Source organism: Chiloscyllium plagiosum, unplaced genomic scaffold, assembly GCF_037043375.1.
Source record: "Chiloscyllium plagiosum isolate Xiang-an unplaced genomic scaffold, Cpla_swu_hap1 HiC_scaffold_9, whole genome shotgun sequence".
Taxonomy (NCBI): Eukaryota; Metazoa; Chordata; class Chondrichthyes; order Orectolobiformes; family Hemiscylliidae; genus Chiloscyllium; species Chiloscyllium plagiosum.
In genome coordinates, this window is record NW_028270147.1 from 64,763,607 (window position 1) to 64,780,293 (window position 16,687).

General features: G+C 38.4%; 1 protein-coding gene across 3 annotated transcripts in view; it reads right to left on the bottom strand.

Annotated features, from left to right (window-relative positions):
- The window catches only part of LOC148149155 (uncharacterized), a 150,183-nt gene that overhangs the window by 89,020 nt on the left and 44,476 nt on the right, over window positions 1-16,687 (bottom strand). For all 3 annotated transcript variants that reach the window (XM_087990729.1, XM_087990728.1, XM_087990727.1), the window contains exon 2: window positions 4,849-4,901. In XM_087990729.1, coding sequence (XP_087846855.1) covers window positions 4,849-4,901 — 53 coding nt within the window. The remainder of the gene's footprint in view (window positions 1-4,848; window positions 4,902-16,687) is intronic.

Consider the following 16,687-nt stretch of genomic DNA (forward strand, 5'->3'; position numbering starts at 1 on the left):
CAGTTTCCTCATTTCCCCTTCCCCCATCTCACCCTAGTTCCAAACTTCCAGCTCAGCACTGTCCCCATGACTTGTCCTACCTGCTTATCTTCTTTTCCACCTATCCACTCCACCCTCTCCCCCCGATCTATCACCTTCATCCCCTCCCCCACTCACCTATTGTACTCTATGCTACTTTCTCCCCACCCCCACCCTCCTCTAGCTTATCTCTCCACGCTTCAGGCTCTCTGCCTTTATTCCTGTTGAAGGGCTTTTGCCCGAAACGTTGATTTTACAGCTCCTCGGATGCTGCCTGAACTGCTGTGCTCTTCCAGCACCACTAATCCAGAATTTGGTTTCGAGCATCTGCAGTTATTGTTTTTAACCTAGATCTCAAAGTGAACCTGGCTTGATAGACCATTTTTTTATGTTGCAATTTGATTACCATGGTAGTCAGTCACTGCATATATTCACACAAGGCTGCCAATTTACTTTTAACAACAGAAAAGATTAATATACAAAATAAAAGAAATCAAAGTTGTATTTAAAACTATTTGGAAAGATTTTATCATAAAGAGAAAAAGGAATGTTTCAACATTTTTTCTTATAATTTTTCTTAAATGTATTTTGCTTACATACATTTAACCCCAATAAAGAATAACTTCTATCGACTCCTTAATTTCTTACTCAAATATTTCCTTTTGCTGACTTTCTGCAGATTCACAAAATATGATTCTCTCCAATTAGTTGAGTGTAGTCCCAGCAATGGCATTCACTACTGGTTGTAATGCTGAGACTGAAGAATTTGTAAACCTCCAATTAGTTTGTAACTCAGTAAGGTAAACTCCTAAATCTTAAAGAGATAGAAAAGTTAATGGAAGTTGATTAGTTGCAAGAAGGACCTGAAATCTATGTAGACTCCAAAACAAAATGTTCTCCCTGGCAGTGTTCTCCCTAGCCATTTCCCTGACAAAATTCAGCCCACTGAGTGGTTACAGCACAGGAGGAGATGATTCAGCCATTCGAGTTCATACTGGCTCTGTGTCAAGCAATCCAATCAGTCCCATTCCTTCAGTTTATCCTTAGAGTCTTGCCAATTTATTTCCTTAAATATCCACCCAATTTTCTTTTGAAATTGTTCATTGCCTTTGCCTCGATCTTCCTCATTGGCATAGTTTCAGATAATCTGCATAAAAATAGGTTATTGCCCACATTCCTATGCATCTCTTACTTAACCCTTAAATCTGTGTCGCTGGTCCTTGTAAAATTAACTAATGGGAACAGCTTTTCTTTGTTTACCTCATCTAAACCTTCATAATCTTGAGCATCTCTATCAAAGCTTCCCTCTCTCTGCACAAAAGAGAACAAGCCTAGCTAACCCAGTGGCTAATATCTTTCATCCCTTAAATTATTAAATACATCTCTATATTCTCTCAAGAATCCTCACATCTTTTCTAAAGTGCGGTGATCCCCTTATCTGGATACAAAATGCAAGTCGTGGCTGAGCAAGGTGTTGCTTTTTTACTCAACACCTCTTTATGACGTTCAAGATCCAATATGCTTTATTTATGTTCTGACAGTTCAGCAATTACATTCAGCAATCTATGTATGTGAATTCCCAGTTTACTTTTTAGAACTATGTACTCAGTATATATTGCCTTTCCCTGTCCCTTTTGCCATAATGCATCACCTCACTCTTCTGTATTAAATTTCATCTATCATTTGTTCTGCTAGACCATCTACATTCTGTTGTAGTCATTTGGTAACATCCTCACTGTCTTCCACACCTCCAAGTTAGGTATCATTGGCAAACTTTGAAATTTAGCACTGTATTTCAATACCCAAGTATTATTCAGATATCAAAAACAGCACTGGTCCTAATAATTAACATTCAAGAATATCATTCTCTACCAACTTCAATTCTAAGAAATGCCATTTACTACAACTTACTGCTTTCTGTCCTGAAGTGAACTATTTATCCAAGCTGACACCGATCTTCCATTCCATGAGTATCAATTTCATTAATCAGCCTTTTATGTAGTACATTGTCAAACATTTTATTAAATTCCAATTAGAGTATGCCTATTGCTTTCCTTTCATAAACCTTCATTATTACATTATCAAAAGGTCAATTAATTAAGCCAATTACAACTTGTCTTCTTTAAATCGACACTCGCCCTCTTAAATTAATTCCAAGTGCCTGCTGATTTTTTTTTACCCCTAAAATAATATTCACCACTTCTGTTAAATTAACTTGTTTGTAGTTACTAAGAATGTTTTAATATTATTCCTTGAATAAAGGTCTCACAATTGCCCCTCGCCAACCTTCTCACACCTTCCCCTGATCGAGGGAATAATGGAAGGTTACGACAAATCTTTCCACCATCTTCACTCCCACTTCCTTTAACAAAATTGGATGTAAACTATCCAGACCAGTTGTCTTATACACTCTAAATCCAGTCTTTTGGATATATCCTTCCTATCAATTTTCACCGCACCATTACCTCTACTATTTCCACAGGTATTTTGTGAGCATCACCTCTATTACATAGAAATTCACAAGGTATCCTAGCCTTGCCCTGAACCTCTAAGAATATACCACCATCTTTTCTTCTAAAATACTCTACCCAACTTTTTCTTATCTGGTTAAAATTTACAGGAAATGCAGAAAATGTCAGGGGTCCCTTTTAACTGCCATTCTATTCTCACATTCTCTCTTTGCCAGTCTTATTTTTCTCTTCCCTACTCAATTTTTGCATTTGGCCTGGTTCTGGCTTGAAGAATTCAACTGACTTGCATCATACAATTTTTTTTCTTTTATCATAAGCTCTATCTCCCTCAGATCTAAGGAGCTATTAGCTATTGCAGATGATAGTATTCTCATGAAATTTTGCTTTTGTCATTTTCTGTGAGAGTTTATAGTGACAAGTTAAGATTGGTAAGTTGCTGCAATGCATCTTATATATTATACACACTGCAGTACTTTGCATTTCTGGTGGTCCACTGTAATTGTAATATGTTAGTTACATTTTGCTTCCTTAATTAGGTTATTTTGATGGGTGGTTTGCCATTCTTTGCATATTTTCTTAATTGTTTTACTGATCCTTTCCTAAATAAGGATATTTCTTAAATGAGGATAAAGCAGAACCATCTTCAGCTGCTTCATCAATGACCATTTTGATCATAAGACCAGAAGTAGAGATATTCGCACAATGCTCAGCATCATTTTCTGACTGGATACTGTCAGAACGCAGTCTGCGTTCATATGGAGCAAGACATGGACCTGGCTTGACCTGACACATGCCAAATAACATTTATGCCACAGTGCAAGCCCATCTACAAGAAGTGTGGCTATAAGAGGAGGTCAGATTCTGGGAACTCTGTCAAGTAACTCACTTCCTGTTTCACTGACGCTGGTCCACCATCAACAAGGTACTAATCAGGAGTATAATGAACACTCTCTACTTGCCAATAACACTCAAGAAGCTTCAATACCTTCCAAGACAATGCAGCCCACTTCATTGGCACCCCATCCACTCTCTTCAACAATCAGCATCAATACAAAGTGGCAACAAAGAAACATTGTAGTAAATCACCAAAGTTCCTTCAACAGTATTTCAAAATTCACTATACTCACCACCTAGAAGAACAAAGGCAGCAGAAATGGGGATGTTCACTGATTGCCCAATGTGCAGCATCATTCATGACTCCTCAGATACTGAAGCAGTTCATCTCCAATTGCCGCAAGATTTGGAAAATATCCAGGATATTGTGGGAGGCAGAGGCATAGGGGTAATGTCCCTGGACTAGGGATCCAGAACCACAAACTCTATTGTTCTGGAGACATGCATTTGAATCCCCCTCTATGTCAGATGATAGAATTTAAATCAAAATAATCTAGCCTAGAAGTGACCATTTATCACTACTGATTGCCATAAAAACCCATTTGGTTCAATAATGTCCTTTAGGGAAGGAAATCTGCCATCTTTACCTGGTCTGGCCTACATGTGACTCCAGCCCACAGCAATGTGGTTAAACATTAACTATCATCTTGGCAATTATGTATGGGCAATTAATACTGACATATCCAGCAATACCATAGTCTGTAAACAAACACAGAAAGTCTTGTGTTGACATGACAAATAACATTCATGGTACACAAATTCTGGACAATGACCATCCCCAACAAGGTAAAATCTAAACATCACTTCTTGACATTCAATGATATTACCATCACTGAAACACCCCACTATCAACATTCTGGGAGTTGTTACTGACAAGATGTTGGACTGGACTAGCTTTATAAATACAGTGGGTACAACAGCAACTCAAAAACTGGAATCCCTATGGTGAGTAACTCCCCTCATGACTCCCCAAAGCCTGTCCATAATCTATAAAGTGTAAATCAGGAGTGTGATGGAATACTCCCCACTTTCCTGGATGAGTGCAACTACAACAGCACTCAAGAAGCTTGACATAATTGTGACAATGAAGTTCACTCGATTGCTTCCTCCACTATGCAACTTATACAAGATGCACTGCAGAAATTCTCCAAGGCTCCTTAGACAGCACTTTCCAAACCCACAGCCATTTCTGACAAAAAAAACAATCTACTCACCACCCTGACTTAGCTACACCAAATGGATTGCACGGTTCAAGACAGCATCTCACACCCACATTCTCCAGGGCAATAATAAAAGGGTAATAAATGCTGGTCTAGCCAGAGGCACCCTCATCTCATGAACAAATAACAAATAATTTAAAAATCACCTTGTAGTGCTTAGTACCAGACTATGCTTCACTAAAATCCTGGTAACTGTTTAGTGCATGTTTTAAAGTAGAAATAATAATTGTGAGTACATTACTTACTTGTCACATTACTGTCGGTAGTGGGTAGAGAGGTGTCTTCGTTGAGATAGTCCCTGCAACATAAAGACAATACCATCAATTATCATCATTTCCACCCCAATAAGCAACAAAAAAAACCCAACAAGATGTGTTATTAGTGGTTGATTTTTTACTTATAGTTTTCCCCAAGTCACTTAGTCTATTGTGATTTTGACCCAATTTTGGCATTTACACTCAGTTTTCTTCACCTATTATCCACAAATGATGTTTCTAACTGATCATTATTCTTCCAGACTTCTATTTTAATTGTGTTACAAGTTTTGCTTTTTACACACTCACAAAGAATAAATACCCTATGGCATACACTTGCTTTCTTTGGTTACACAACATTCCTTTTGCTATACTTATATTTTTGCCTATTGATGGTTTCCTTCACAATTTAACAATGTTTAGTAGAGCACCAAAATAAATTTTCTTGAACTGATTGAACATCGTTACCCAAGGAATCAAGCATCATGATTTATATATTTTTAGCAGTTAACCACCACTCGTTTTTTGGCAGGATAAATTTCTGGCTTCTGAAATGCAACATTTAATATTCAGTTGACTACAAGTCAATCATAATCTTGGTAAATGGCCTAACAAAGAATTCAGGCAAGTATACATTTGCAACAATTATTTAGAACTTGTTTAGAATTGATAGCGTAGAGAGGAATTTATTTGACCTAAAGCGGTTGAGTCCCAAGCATAATCCTCAGTTCAAAGTGTGTGTGGTTCTGTTGTGGAGAAATCAGGCTTGTATATTACAACTTCTGTTGTTTTAAAGGCAGAAATATTCTTGTGTTTTCTCTAATATCGGCTTTGTCCATTGCAAACAAGTTTCACAGTCAAATGTAGCCCAGATGAGATTCATTACTCGAATTAGTAGACTGAAACATAACATTTGCAACTCAAAGCTCATGATGAACTAGCCATCTGATATGGACTTTCCTGAGAAATTCTGGCCTGCAAGCAGAGTGTGGTAAAATGTCACCATCTGCTCAAAGGGAGAAAAGAGAATTTTAAGTGCAGGGCTCATTTCTCCTAAAACATAGCATCATAGTTTACATCAGAGTCCATAGTTTTTGGAGGCTAACAAATCTTTGGTCCCTATCATCTTCTGTCCTCTGTCCTCTTTTAATGGTGCTTGTTCAAGTTTTATACACCATTTAATGGCAGCTTGTAAGATTTATTACATGCATGTTTTGATAGTTTGATTTGTCAAAAGACATAATGAAAATATACAGTAAGAAGAAAAAGAGCCTGTCAGAAACATCATTTGTAGATTACATGCAGATAAAATAGATAAACAAAAAAAAACTGGACTGCTATGTCAAAGTCATTAGCTGAGCAAATTCCTTTCAATATTTAAGTATGAATACTTAATGAGATGGATTGTGTTAATTAGGATAATCTCCAAGATAATATTTTAAACCCAATTTGACTCTATCCTTCAATCGTTTTCAAAAACAGTTAAAGACAGGGAAGAAAGATTTCTCTGTGCCTTTTATAGCAAAAGTACCACAGAGAATACTTTATGAAGAAAAATTTGAGAGGAAAAGCAAAACAGCATCTGCCGAGAGTAAAATTTTGTCTTAAGGCCCAATTTTTAACTTCCTTCATGTGAAATCTATTCTACATTGAAGATAGAAAGAAATTGCAGTTCTACATTCTAAAAAACAACACTGTAGACTACATATTGTTCACAACATAGAATCCAGGCAATAGCTCCTGTAATCTACAGGTTTTGCAATCTAAGCTTTGCATCAGCTAACCATCATTTGGATTTACTTTATCTTCTTTTCTCTTTGCAACTACATTTGTGTTGTGCTCTGTGCACGTTGGGCAATTATCTGAATTTCTTAACTGACTATGTTTAATGAGAAAATGATTGCGAACCAGCAGCATGGCCAAAGTACTTGGAGCATTGTTGAATACCTTCTTGAGATAAAAAGCAGTTTTGAGTACCTGATTCAGAACAATTTCTGCTTTAAAATTTTTATTCAAAACAATAGGATATTTGTTATATTTCTGAAGTCAAACCCCTCCTACAGAACTCACAGGAAAGTGTATTAATACATTGGAGTTGTCATTCTAGAGCTGTGCCTACACTGTGAAAACATGTGGCTTGAGGGTGACAGAAGATGATACCAATTTAATGAAGATCCTTCAAGTTATGTTCCAACAGGTTTCTTGTCACATCTCTAGAAAATATTGGTTAAAATTCCACAGGCACCAGCACCATAGCTAAATGATCTTTCTTCGTGTATTGTGCATATCAAGGAATTTGACTCATGGAGTAAAACAAAGGAAAACTCATTTTGCCCTTTCCCAATGCTCACATGCATTCGTTTTTCTGTTGTTGAATACTTAGTAATAGCAGGAACCCTAACTGATGTTCTCCCCATTTTTAGCTCATAGGTCCTGAAGAAAACTGTAGCACCTCTCACACTACCCCACATTAAATCAGCTAATTTTAGGCAGACTAAGGATGCAATCAAAGAGCTTCTTGGACTATATGGCTCAGTGGCTTAAATATAATTTTTCACTAGATGAACATTTCAGTGTTACTGTATTTTCTAAATTAATGGTTATAGTGCCTATTGCTTTGAGTATTTGTTAGCACATCTGTTTTCTGTGCACTCATAGAGCAGCTGCCCAAATGTGAAGCCAATAAAACAGTCTCAAATCTAGGTTAATGGTATCCTGAAGGCAATTAGTTCAAAGAGCATGGCTTAGGTTGCTGTCAGTGCCCTTAAAATGGCTAAAACTTAGTGTAGGACAGGGAGGAGATTTGTTGTTTGATTCGTGTTCTGTACTTGACAGCTGCAGATTTTCATTTACTGTACATTTTCAGCTGCTTCATATTATGTCTCTGCATAGAAATACTCTGCAGTCATTACACCTTTTGCACAGTTGAGACCATAAAGAGAATTCCACCCTTTGGAATGCATGCTTGCAAGTACAATGAATTAAATTAATTTATATTTAGACACAATGGGCACAGTATTGTCTTTCCACACTGATCTATTAAGAAAAATAAAATGCAAAGAATACTCAGCAGGTCAAGGGGCATCTATGGAGAGGGAAATAAAGTCAACATTTTAGATTATTAACTTTATTTTTCACAAATGTTATCTGACCTGCTGAGTATTTCTCACATTTTCTGTTTTCCTTTCAGATTTTCAGCAGATTTCAAATGCTTGCAGTATTTTGCCTTCATATTAGGCATATTTCTACTTTAGTATGAGAGGTTACGATTTAGATACAACTAATGTCATTGTAGCCGTATCCTGCATAGTTTTCATACTTTCACAATATCCTGATTTCCTTGTTTAACTGCATATTTTTATATTCTGGAAACTGCTATCCTATTTACTTTGGAACAATATATAATTAAGGAATGGCACAAGAGTTTTCAATTCTCATTCCAATTCTCCCAAGATCTGGTGATCCCTCTCAATGATCACAAGGCTGTATACTGCAGTTGGAGTGCTACCCAATCTGAGAACTGTGTCTAATGATTTCATATTTTGATACTTTCCACCTAATACCCCAAGAGACAAGAATTTCACTTCTTGTAATTGCAGATTCAAGATCTCTTTCACCTGGGTTTCTGAAACTTTAGAAACCCTCCACAATGTGCCAATCTTATCTACTCAGACTTCCTGAAGGCCTTCGACACGGTGCCGCACAGGATGTTGCTGAGTAAAATAACAGTAGACAGGCAGGAGGCTGGAAGAACACAGCAAGCCAGGCAGCATCAGGAGGTTGAGAAGTCGACGTTTCGGGTGTAACCCTTCTTCAGGACTGGGGCTGGGTGTGGGGAAGCTGCAGATAAAGGGGGTGGCGGGGGCAGGGTGGTGAAGTTGGGATATGTGAAGACAAATAGAGGGTACTGGAAGGGAGGACAAGGCCTGGGAAGGGAGTCTAGGGATGCAAAGGGAGGTTATTTGAAACTGGAGAACTCAATGTTGAGTCCTCCAGACAGTCAGCTGCCCAAACAGAAGATGAGGTGTTGTTCTTCCAATTTGCGATTTGGTTTGTTGTGGCAATGGAGGAGGCCAAGAACGGTTGTGTCGGAAAGGGAGTGGGAAGGGGAATTAAAATGGGCTGTGACTGGGAGGTCCGGTTGGCCCCTGCAAGCCCAGAAGAGATGCTCGGTAAACTGTTCCCTAGGTTTACGATTGGTCTCCCCAATGTAGAGAAGACTGCATCGGGAGCACCTGATGCAGTAAACTAGATTGGAAACTAGGTGTCACCTGGAAGGACTGTTTGGGACACTGAATGAAGGTAAGGGGGGGCGGGGGTGTACTAGCAGGTTTTGCATCTTTTCCAGTTGCAGGGGAAGGTATCTGGGAGTTTGGTGGGGGTTGGTGGGGAGAGTGGCACAAACCAAGGACTGTCGAAGGAAATGGTCCTTGCGGAAGGCAGAGAGGGGTGGGGAGGGAAAGGTGTTCTTGATGGTGGGGTCTAGTTGGAGTTGGCGGAAGTGTTTAAGGATGATGCATTGGACATGGAGACTGGTGGAGTGATAGGTGAGGACAAGGGGGACTCTGTCTTTATTGCGTTTGGAGGGTTTTAGAGCAGTGGAACAGGGAATGGAGGTGGTGCGGTGGAGGGCTGTCTGGATGACAGAGGGAGGAAAAGCACATTGTTCGAAATAATGCTTAGACAGGCAGGAGGCAGGAAGAACACAACAAGCCAGGCAGCATCAGAGGTAGAGAGGATGTAACTGTTCTTCAGGACCGGGGTGGGTGTAGGGGGAGCTGCAGATAAAGTGGGTAGCAGGGTCAAGGTGGTGAAGTGGGGATAGGTGAAGACATGCAGTGGGTATGAGTTAAATAAGAGCCCATGGTGTTAGAGGAAAGGTACTAGCATGGATAGAAGATTGGCTGTCTGGCAGAAAGCAGAGAGTGAGGACAAAAGGGTTCTTCTTACGATGGCAGCTGGTGACTGGTGGCATTCCACAAGGGTCAGTGTTGGGACCACAACTTTTCATTTTACATATTAATGATCTAAATGAAGGAACTGAAGGCATTCTGGCCAAATTTGCAGATGATACAAAAATAGGTGGAGGGGCAGGTAATATTGATGAGGTGGGGAGGCTGCAGAAGGATTTAGACAGTGGGCAAAGAGGTGGTAGATGGAATAAAACGTGGGAAAGTGTGAAGTCATGCACTTTGGGAGGAAAAATAGAGGCATTGACTATTTTCTAAATGGGGAAAGAATTCAGAAATTTGAAATGCAAAGGGACTTGGGAGTCCTAATTGAGGATTCTCTTAAGGTTAACTTGCAGGTTGAGTCAGTAGTTAGGAAGGTAAATACAATATCGACATTTATTTCGAGAGGACGAGAATGAACAAGCAGGGATGCACTTCTGAGGCTTTATAGCTCTGGTCAGACCACATTTAGCCCCATACCTCAGGAAGGATGTACTGGTCCTAGAGCCAGTCCAGAGGAGGTTCACGAGAATGATCCCAGAAATGAAAGATTTAACATACGTAAAATGTCTGAGAACTCTCGGTATATATTTGATGCAGATTAGAAGGATGAGTGAGGATCTAATTGAAACTTGCAGCGTACTGAAAGGCTTGGAGAGAGTGGACATTGGGAAGATGTTTCCATTAGCAGGAGAGACTAGGCCCTGAGGACACATCCTTAGAGTAAACAGAAGACCCTTTAGAATGATGAGGAGAAACTTCTTCAGCTAGACAGCAGTGAATCTATGGAATTCATTGTCACAGAAAGCTGTGGAGGCCAGGTCATTAAGTATATTTAAGACTGAGATAGATAGGTTCCTGATTATCAAAGGAATCAAAGGTTATGGGGAGAAAGCAGGAGAATGGGATTGGGAAACTTATCAGACATGGTTGATGGGCTGAATGGCCTAATTTCTGCTCCTATGTCGTATGGTCTTATGTCCTGAACACTCTCCCTCAAAGTATCTCAAGATACCAAAATTCATCTTGATATTCTCTGCTCCAAGGGTTTATCAAAAAAATATTAAATAAGTAGTCCTGGCAATTCTAAGTAACATAAAATGTCTGTTTGTGTAAAACCTGTAATTCACTATGAGCAAAATCATAGAAAATCTGATTATAGCTTCCACAACTAAAGTCACCAAGAAGAAGCCATAAGGTATTTTGGGCATCATCCAAGCCAACATTTTGTGACAAAGACTGCCAACATTCAAATAAAAAACTGACACTGACATTCCACTATAAACCTCATGCTATGATGTTACTACATGCAAGAGCTCAGACTGGTGATACTGTACCAGAACTTAACAGCAGTGATGCTGTATCAAAGAGATAGAAGACCTGTGGCAATATAGTACCAGAGAGCTCAAGTATAGTTATACTGCAGCAGAGAGCTCAATTTCAGTGATATTGTATCACAAAGGTAGGATTGTGGGAATACAGTAACAGAGATCAGATTGTGACAATACTGCACAAGAAAGCTTGGATTGTGGCCAGAGATCTCAACTGCACTGATGCTGTATCAAAGAGGTTGGACTGTTACGAGACTGTACCAGAGAGTGTTTAACTATATTTAATAATGGACCAGAGAGCTTCAAGTGCATTGACAGTGTCACTGTGTATTCACTGGCTCAGCCGGTACCAATGTCTCATCTGAATCACAAGATTCACATCCTTCTCCAGCTTGAGCACAAAAAATTAAGACTCACATTCTGCTGTAAAAATATGGGGTTGCTGCAATCTCAGGGATACAATCTTTCAGATGAGATATTAAATCAATCTTCCATTTGAATGCTTTAGTAATATAAAAGATCCCATGCCATGATTGCAGCAAGACCAGGTGAAATCCCCAGTGTTGTGACTAGTGTTTATCTTTCAATCAACGTCACAAAAATAGATTATCTAGTCATTATTACATTGTTATGTATGGGAATTGGCAGTGAGCATTACAACAGTGACTGCACTTCAAATGAATGTAATTGTTTGTAAGTCAACCGCTACAACATCTGATGTTCATGAAACGTGCTACGTAAATGCAAGTATTTCTTTCAAAGAGCTTGGATTGCTGTGATACATTAAACTGTGGAGATAATGCCAGAGATATCAGAATATAGAGAAACTGTACCACACTTTCAGTGTCAAACTATAATGAGTACATAATTCATATAAAACTCTGAAGGATAATTTTATATGTTCACTGCCAGCAGGGACCATTGCCCAGAGGAGTGTAGCATTTTAATTGCGGAAGAGTCTTATCAAGCCTATATTTTAAATAAATAATCACAACATGTGTGGCTCTTTGCTGAGAGGACAAACTCTTAAAATTACTCTTATAATTTACATGGAGTGTACAATCAATCTCCTTTCTTCCTTGGTCCATGATTAATGCCAAGCTGCATCAAATTAACATACGACTCCAGTCCACAGATAACCCCAGGGTGAGCTGTTGAGTTTATATGGGGCATCTAAGGAAAATAGGAGAAAGTGAGGCCTGCAGATGCTGGAGATCAGAGTTGAAAAGTGTGTCGTTAAAAAGCACTGCAGGTCAGGCAGCATTCGAGGAGGAGGAGAATCGCTGTTTCAAGAATTATGCCCAAAACGTTGATTCTCCTGCTGTGCTTTTCCAGTGCCACACTTGCGACATCTAAGGAAAATGATAAATGAAGAAATTGGTGATCAAGCAATTTTAAGCTACTTTGCTGAAACCGTCCCGAAACTAAATGATGAAGCCCAGATGCATTGATACCATGTGTTTATAGACCAACATATCAATTATTTGGAATATTCAAAACAGCCTTGTGGCTCATTTGATTATTTTTAATACAGTGATTTTATGTCTCTTTCATTTTTCATAGGGCATTAGTTAAACCCTAACATTATTTTACTTCTACGTTATATAATTAATGTTTGAGCTCTAACTGGTCCAAGCTTGCTTCAAATTATCCCAGGTCAAGTATTATGCAGAATGAACATAATTTATTTGTCAGTTATAGAGTTTTACAATGATAGAGTTAAACAGCACAGAAACAGGCTCTTCAGTCCAACTTGCCTGTGCCGACCAGATATCCTAAATTGATCTAGTCCCATATACGTGAATTTGGCCCATACCCGTCTAAATCCCTTCCTAATCATGTACCCATCCAGCCTTTTAAATGCTGTAATTATACCCACCTCCACCACCTCCTCTGGCAGCTCATTCCATACACGCACCACCCTCTGTGTGAAATCGTTGCCCCTCTGGTCCCTTTTAAAAGACCTTGAGTATTCATGCTATCCATGACCTCTATAAGGTCACCCCTCAGCCTCGTTTAGCGCGAAGAATTGTATGACACAGGTGAGAGAAGAGATCATCAGAATTTACTAAGTTTCCCTATATGCAAATTTTCAGGCTCCAATGCAAAGTATACTCTTTGAAAAAATATTTATTATTTACCATTAAAGGAAAATAGTTGACAACAGAACCATTCTATTTGGGCTTTTATAATCTATTCTGCTACCGATTGGCCTACAAATCTTTGAACAACCTAACAATTTGATGTGATTTTAAAATACTGGGGAGGTGCCAAGTAGTCACAAATTAATTGAAATCTCTTAAGCTCAATATAATGGTTTTTTTAGGATATCCTATTTACTTCATCTCTTGAGCCTAATTCACATAGAAGTTACTCCAGTCACAGGAACAGCCAGACCAAAGATTCTAATTAAATTGTTCCATCAACCGCATGTGCTGCACAATGCCTCAATGCAGAGGCTGTAGTTGTATGCTTCACAAAAGCATATTTCCAAGAATACTGGTGATTTTCTGTGTCACATTCTGTGTCATCTCATTTTAATAAGGTTTTTGTTCCTTCAGTGTTCGTAATTTTAACTGGAATTTCTACTCTATAAAGTTTTTATAATTGTGGTTAAATTATTGGATTGAAAAGATTATGGATCCGTAATTTTAGCCTATAACTGGCATCATGGAATTATTTTATCCACAAATTTCCTGACTTTCTAACCACACAGCACAGGCCTTCTGGAATTTTTTTTCTCAGCTATTAAAGACAGAACTATTCATAGGAAGGGATGCACTGACAACAACCACATTGCAAACGTCAATTATTACACAATGATCCCCTCTCCTAGTTACAATGAACACCTCCAATCTAATTGGTTTGAGTTTAGATAAAGGGTCATAAGGTCCTTTCTTATAAATATTTGAATTTAAATGGCTGGCTCAACAAATGACTTTCATACAGGAACAATCATAGTATTACAGGAACAATCATAGTATTACAGAAAATAATTTTAAAGTTTAAGACTTTTTCAAACAGGGAGCGAAATTTAAGGTGTTAATCCGTGGAAGAAACTGAACTGAAGCTATAACTTGTTTTCTGTGCTTTAAATATTTGTGAAACACAAAGACACTGCTAACAACACAGATGTTAACATAGAGAACTGATGGAATTGTTAACTGTTTCTGTGCTCCATTCCTGTCAAAGAGAATCCTTGAGAAACCTAATGTTTGGCCATCATAGTTGAACATCTTTTCACTTGCCACCTGTCATCATGGACTTTTCTTTGAGACGTGGTGAACAGTATTAAATATCATACTCCAAATGTGAATGCATTGCCCAGCTCTTCATTGTTCTGTGGATGTGTCCTCACGCCAGACATCAGTTATTTTGTGTGGGTGGGTGGCAAGTAGATGCGTGACCATAGTTAATGATTTTGCTACTTTCTAGCCAACTTCTTATTGCAGGCTATAAGTCTTAACCCCAATCTCTTCAAAATGAGAGAGTAATGTTTCTGCTGTTTCGTGCTGGAAGCAGCAATACCAGATTCAATTTCACAAGTGACAGCAGTACTTCAGACAAGAATGCAAGCTTAGATTTTAGGTTTTTAGGCGTCAGTGGCATCATAATTATATGCAACTTTACCTTCACCAGGCATTAACAGGTGGACACGAGCCAGTCGATGTCATGAAATAGTGATTAGGAATGGAAACCTCAGTCAATGTTACCCTTTTAATTCACAGATATAAAACTCAAATTTAATATTCTAATGGCTCCAATTTTTAATCAACTAACTCAGCATGAAGCAAGATTGAACATGCACTCTTTTGCTTTTTATAGCTCTAGTAATACATTTATTCACTAACCCATCAGGGAATTCAAGAATGAGACACTAAACATATAAACCGTACTTTTTAAATCTTTTCTAGAAAAATGCAACCTCTCAGCTATGCAGCCTTGCAATGAGGTAAGAGTTGTCATTTAATCCCAGAGCCCAGAAGGGATTAGTAAACCATTTGGGATTTGTTCTTATGGTTTATTTCTACATCTGAATTCTGCTTTCAATTAATAACAATAAAAAATGGTTAGCAACTTTCAGAAGTCTTAAATCTTACAGATTGTTACCAGAGAATCATATTATTAGTAGCAAACCCTGCGACAGGCCTCACATTAATTAAAAAGAAGTGGTCTGAAGCAATTTGTAGAGTAGATGCAGTGTCTGGTGGACAGAGTGTACTGATTGTTTGGAGAGGTGTCATTACAATGAGAAGTGATACTTTTATTTGTTCAAGGGATGTGAGTGACCCTGGCAAAACTGAGTTGATTGCCAAACCTGAGGTGCTGTGAGAAAAGGCTGATCTTTCTTAACTGCTGTAGATCTTTAGGTGATAGCACTCCCACACTAGTTTGAGGGGTATGATAATAAGGACAACTGTGGTCACAAACTCAATCCCGAAACTGCTTATGGAGCACTGCAGAGATTGTATAGGTTTTCAACTTGCTGTGAAATTCTGAAAGGAAGTAGGGAGTTTATTCCTACAATCCTTCTAGTTTAGATGTAAGCCAAACAATAACTATAAGAAAAGGAGTTTTAGATCTGTATATGATCTTCTTGGGCAACAATAGACAAGCAGTGTTGGAGCAGCTTTCTTGCAAGAAATAGTTGTGTCTTATCTTATCCCTCATTTTATCAACTTTCTTCTTTATTAAGTGTAGACATGCTCTCTGCTTCAATCAAGAGAGCGTAGATTGCAATTTGACAATCCAATGTGTGATGGCCGAGCAGCATTAATTGTCCACTTAGGGGCCTCAGTTAGAGGTAGAACAGAAAGGCAACCCATGAGTATTCCTGCCCCAACCTTAATAGGGACAGATGCAGGAAGGTGACAGACTCCCCACCCATCACTTACCCACATAATTAAGTTCCCACTTCCAAACTCTCAAGCTACCAAATTTTGCCGAAGTCTTGTTTTGTATTTGTATTTTCTCATACCCATGAGCATCTAAGTGAATCTGCACCATACCTTTGCTATTGCTTGAACAGCCTTCATATAGTGTGGAGCCTGAGGCTGCAAACATTATTTTAACTATGATCTTTAAGTTAATACAAATTCACCAATATTCCTTGATGTTGCCAAAAACCCAATATTTGATTAGCTATTTTATAATCTTACATTTCTGAGATGGGACTTCCAATCTTTTGTACAAGGACATTTTGTATTTCCCTAAAATATAGTTCACACATTTGAAAATTAAATATACCTTACATTTATTGACATTGAATTCCATCAGCTTACTTTATTTTCCAAATGCAAGAATCACTGCCAACTATGGCACCCATTCAAAACAGAATGGAAAGTCTACCAGATTAGTGGTTGACTGTGGCATTGCATAACATTGTATATTCTCTAAAAACATCAATTAGTTACTCCCACCTTTCAAGTTATAAATTGATATGTTTTTGAATACAAAGGGAGTCTAAAGACATAGGATTAGTATGGAAGATGAAGTTGAGGTAGAACAGCCATAAAGTTACTGAATGCCACAGTAGTTTCTAGGGAC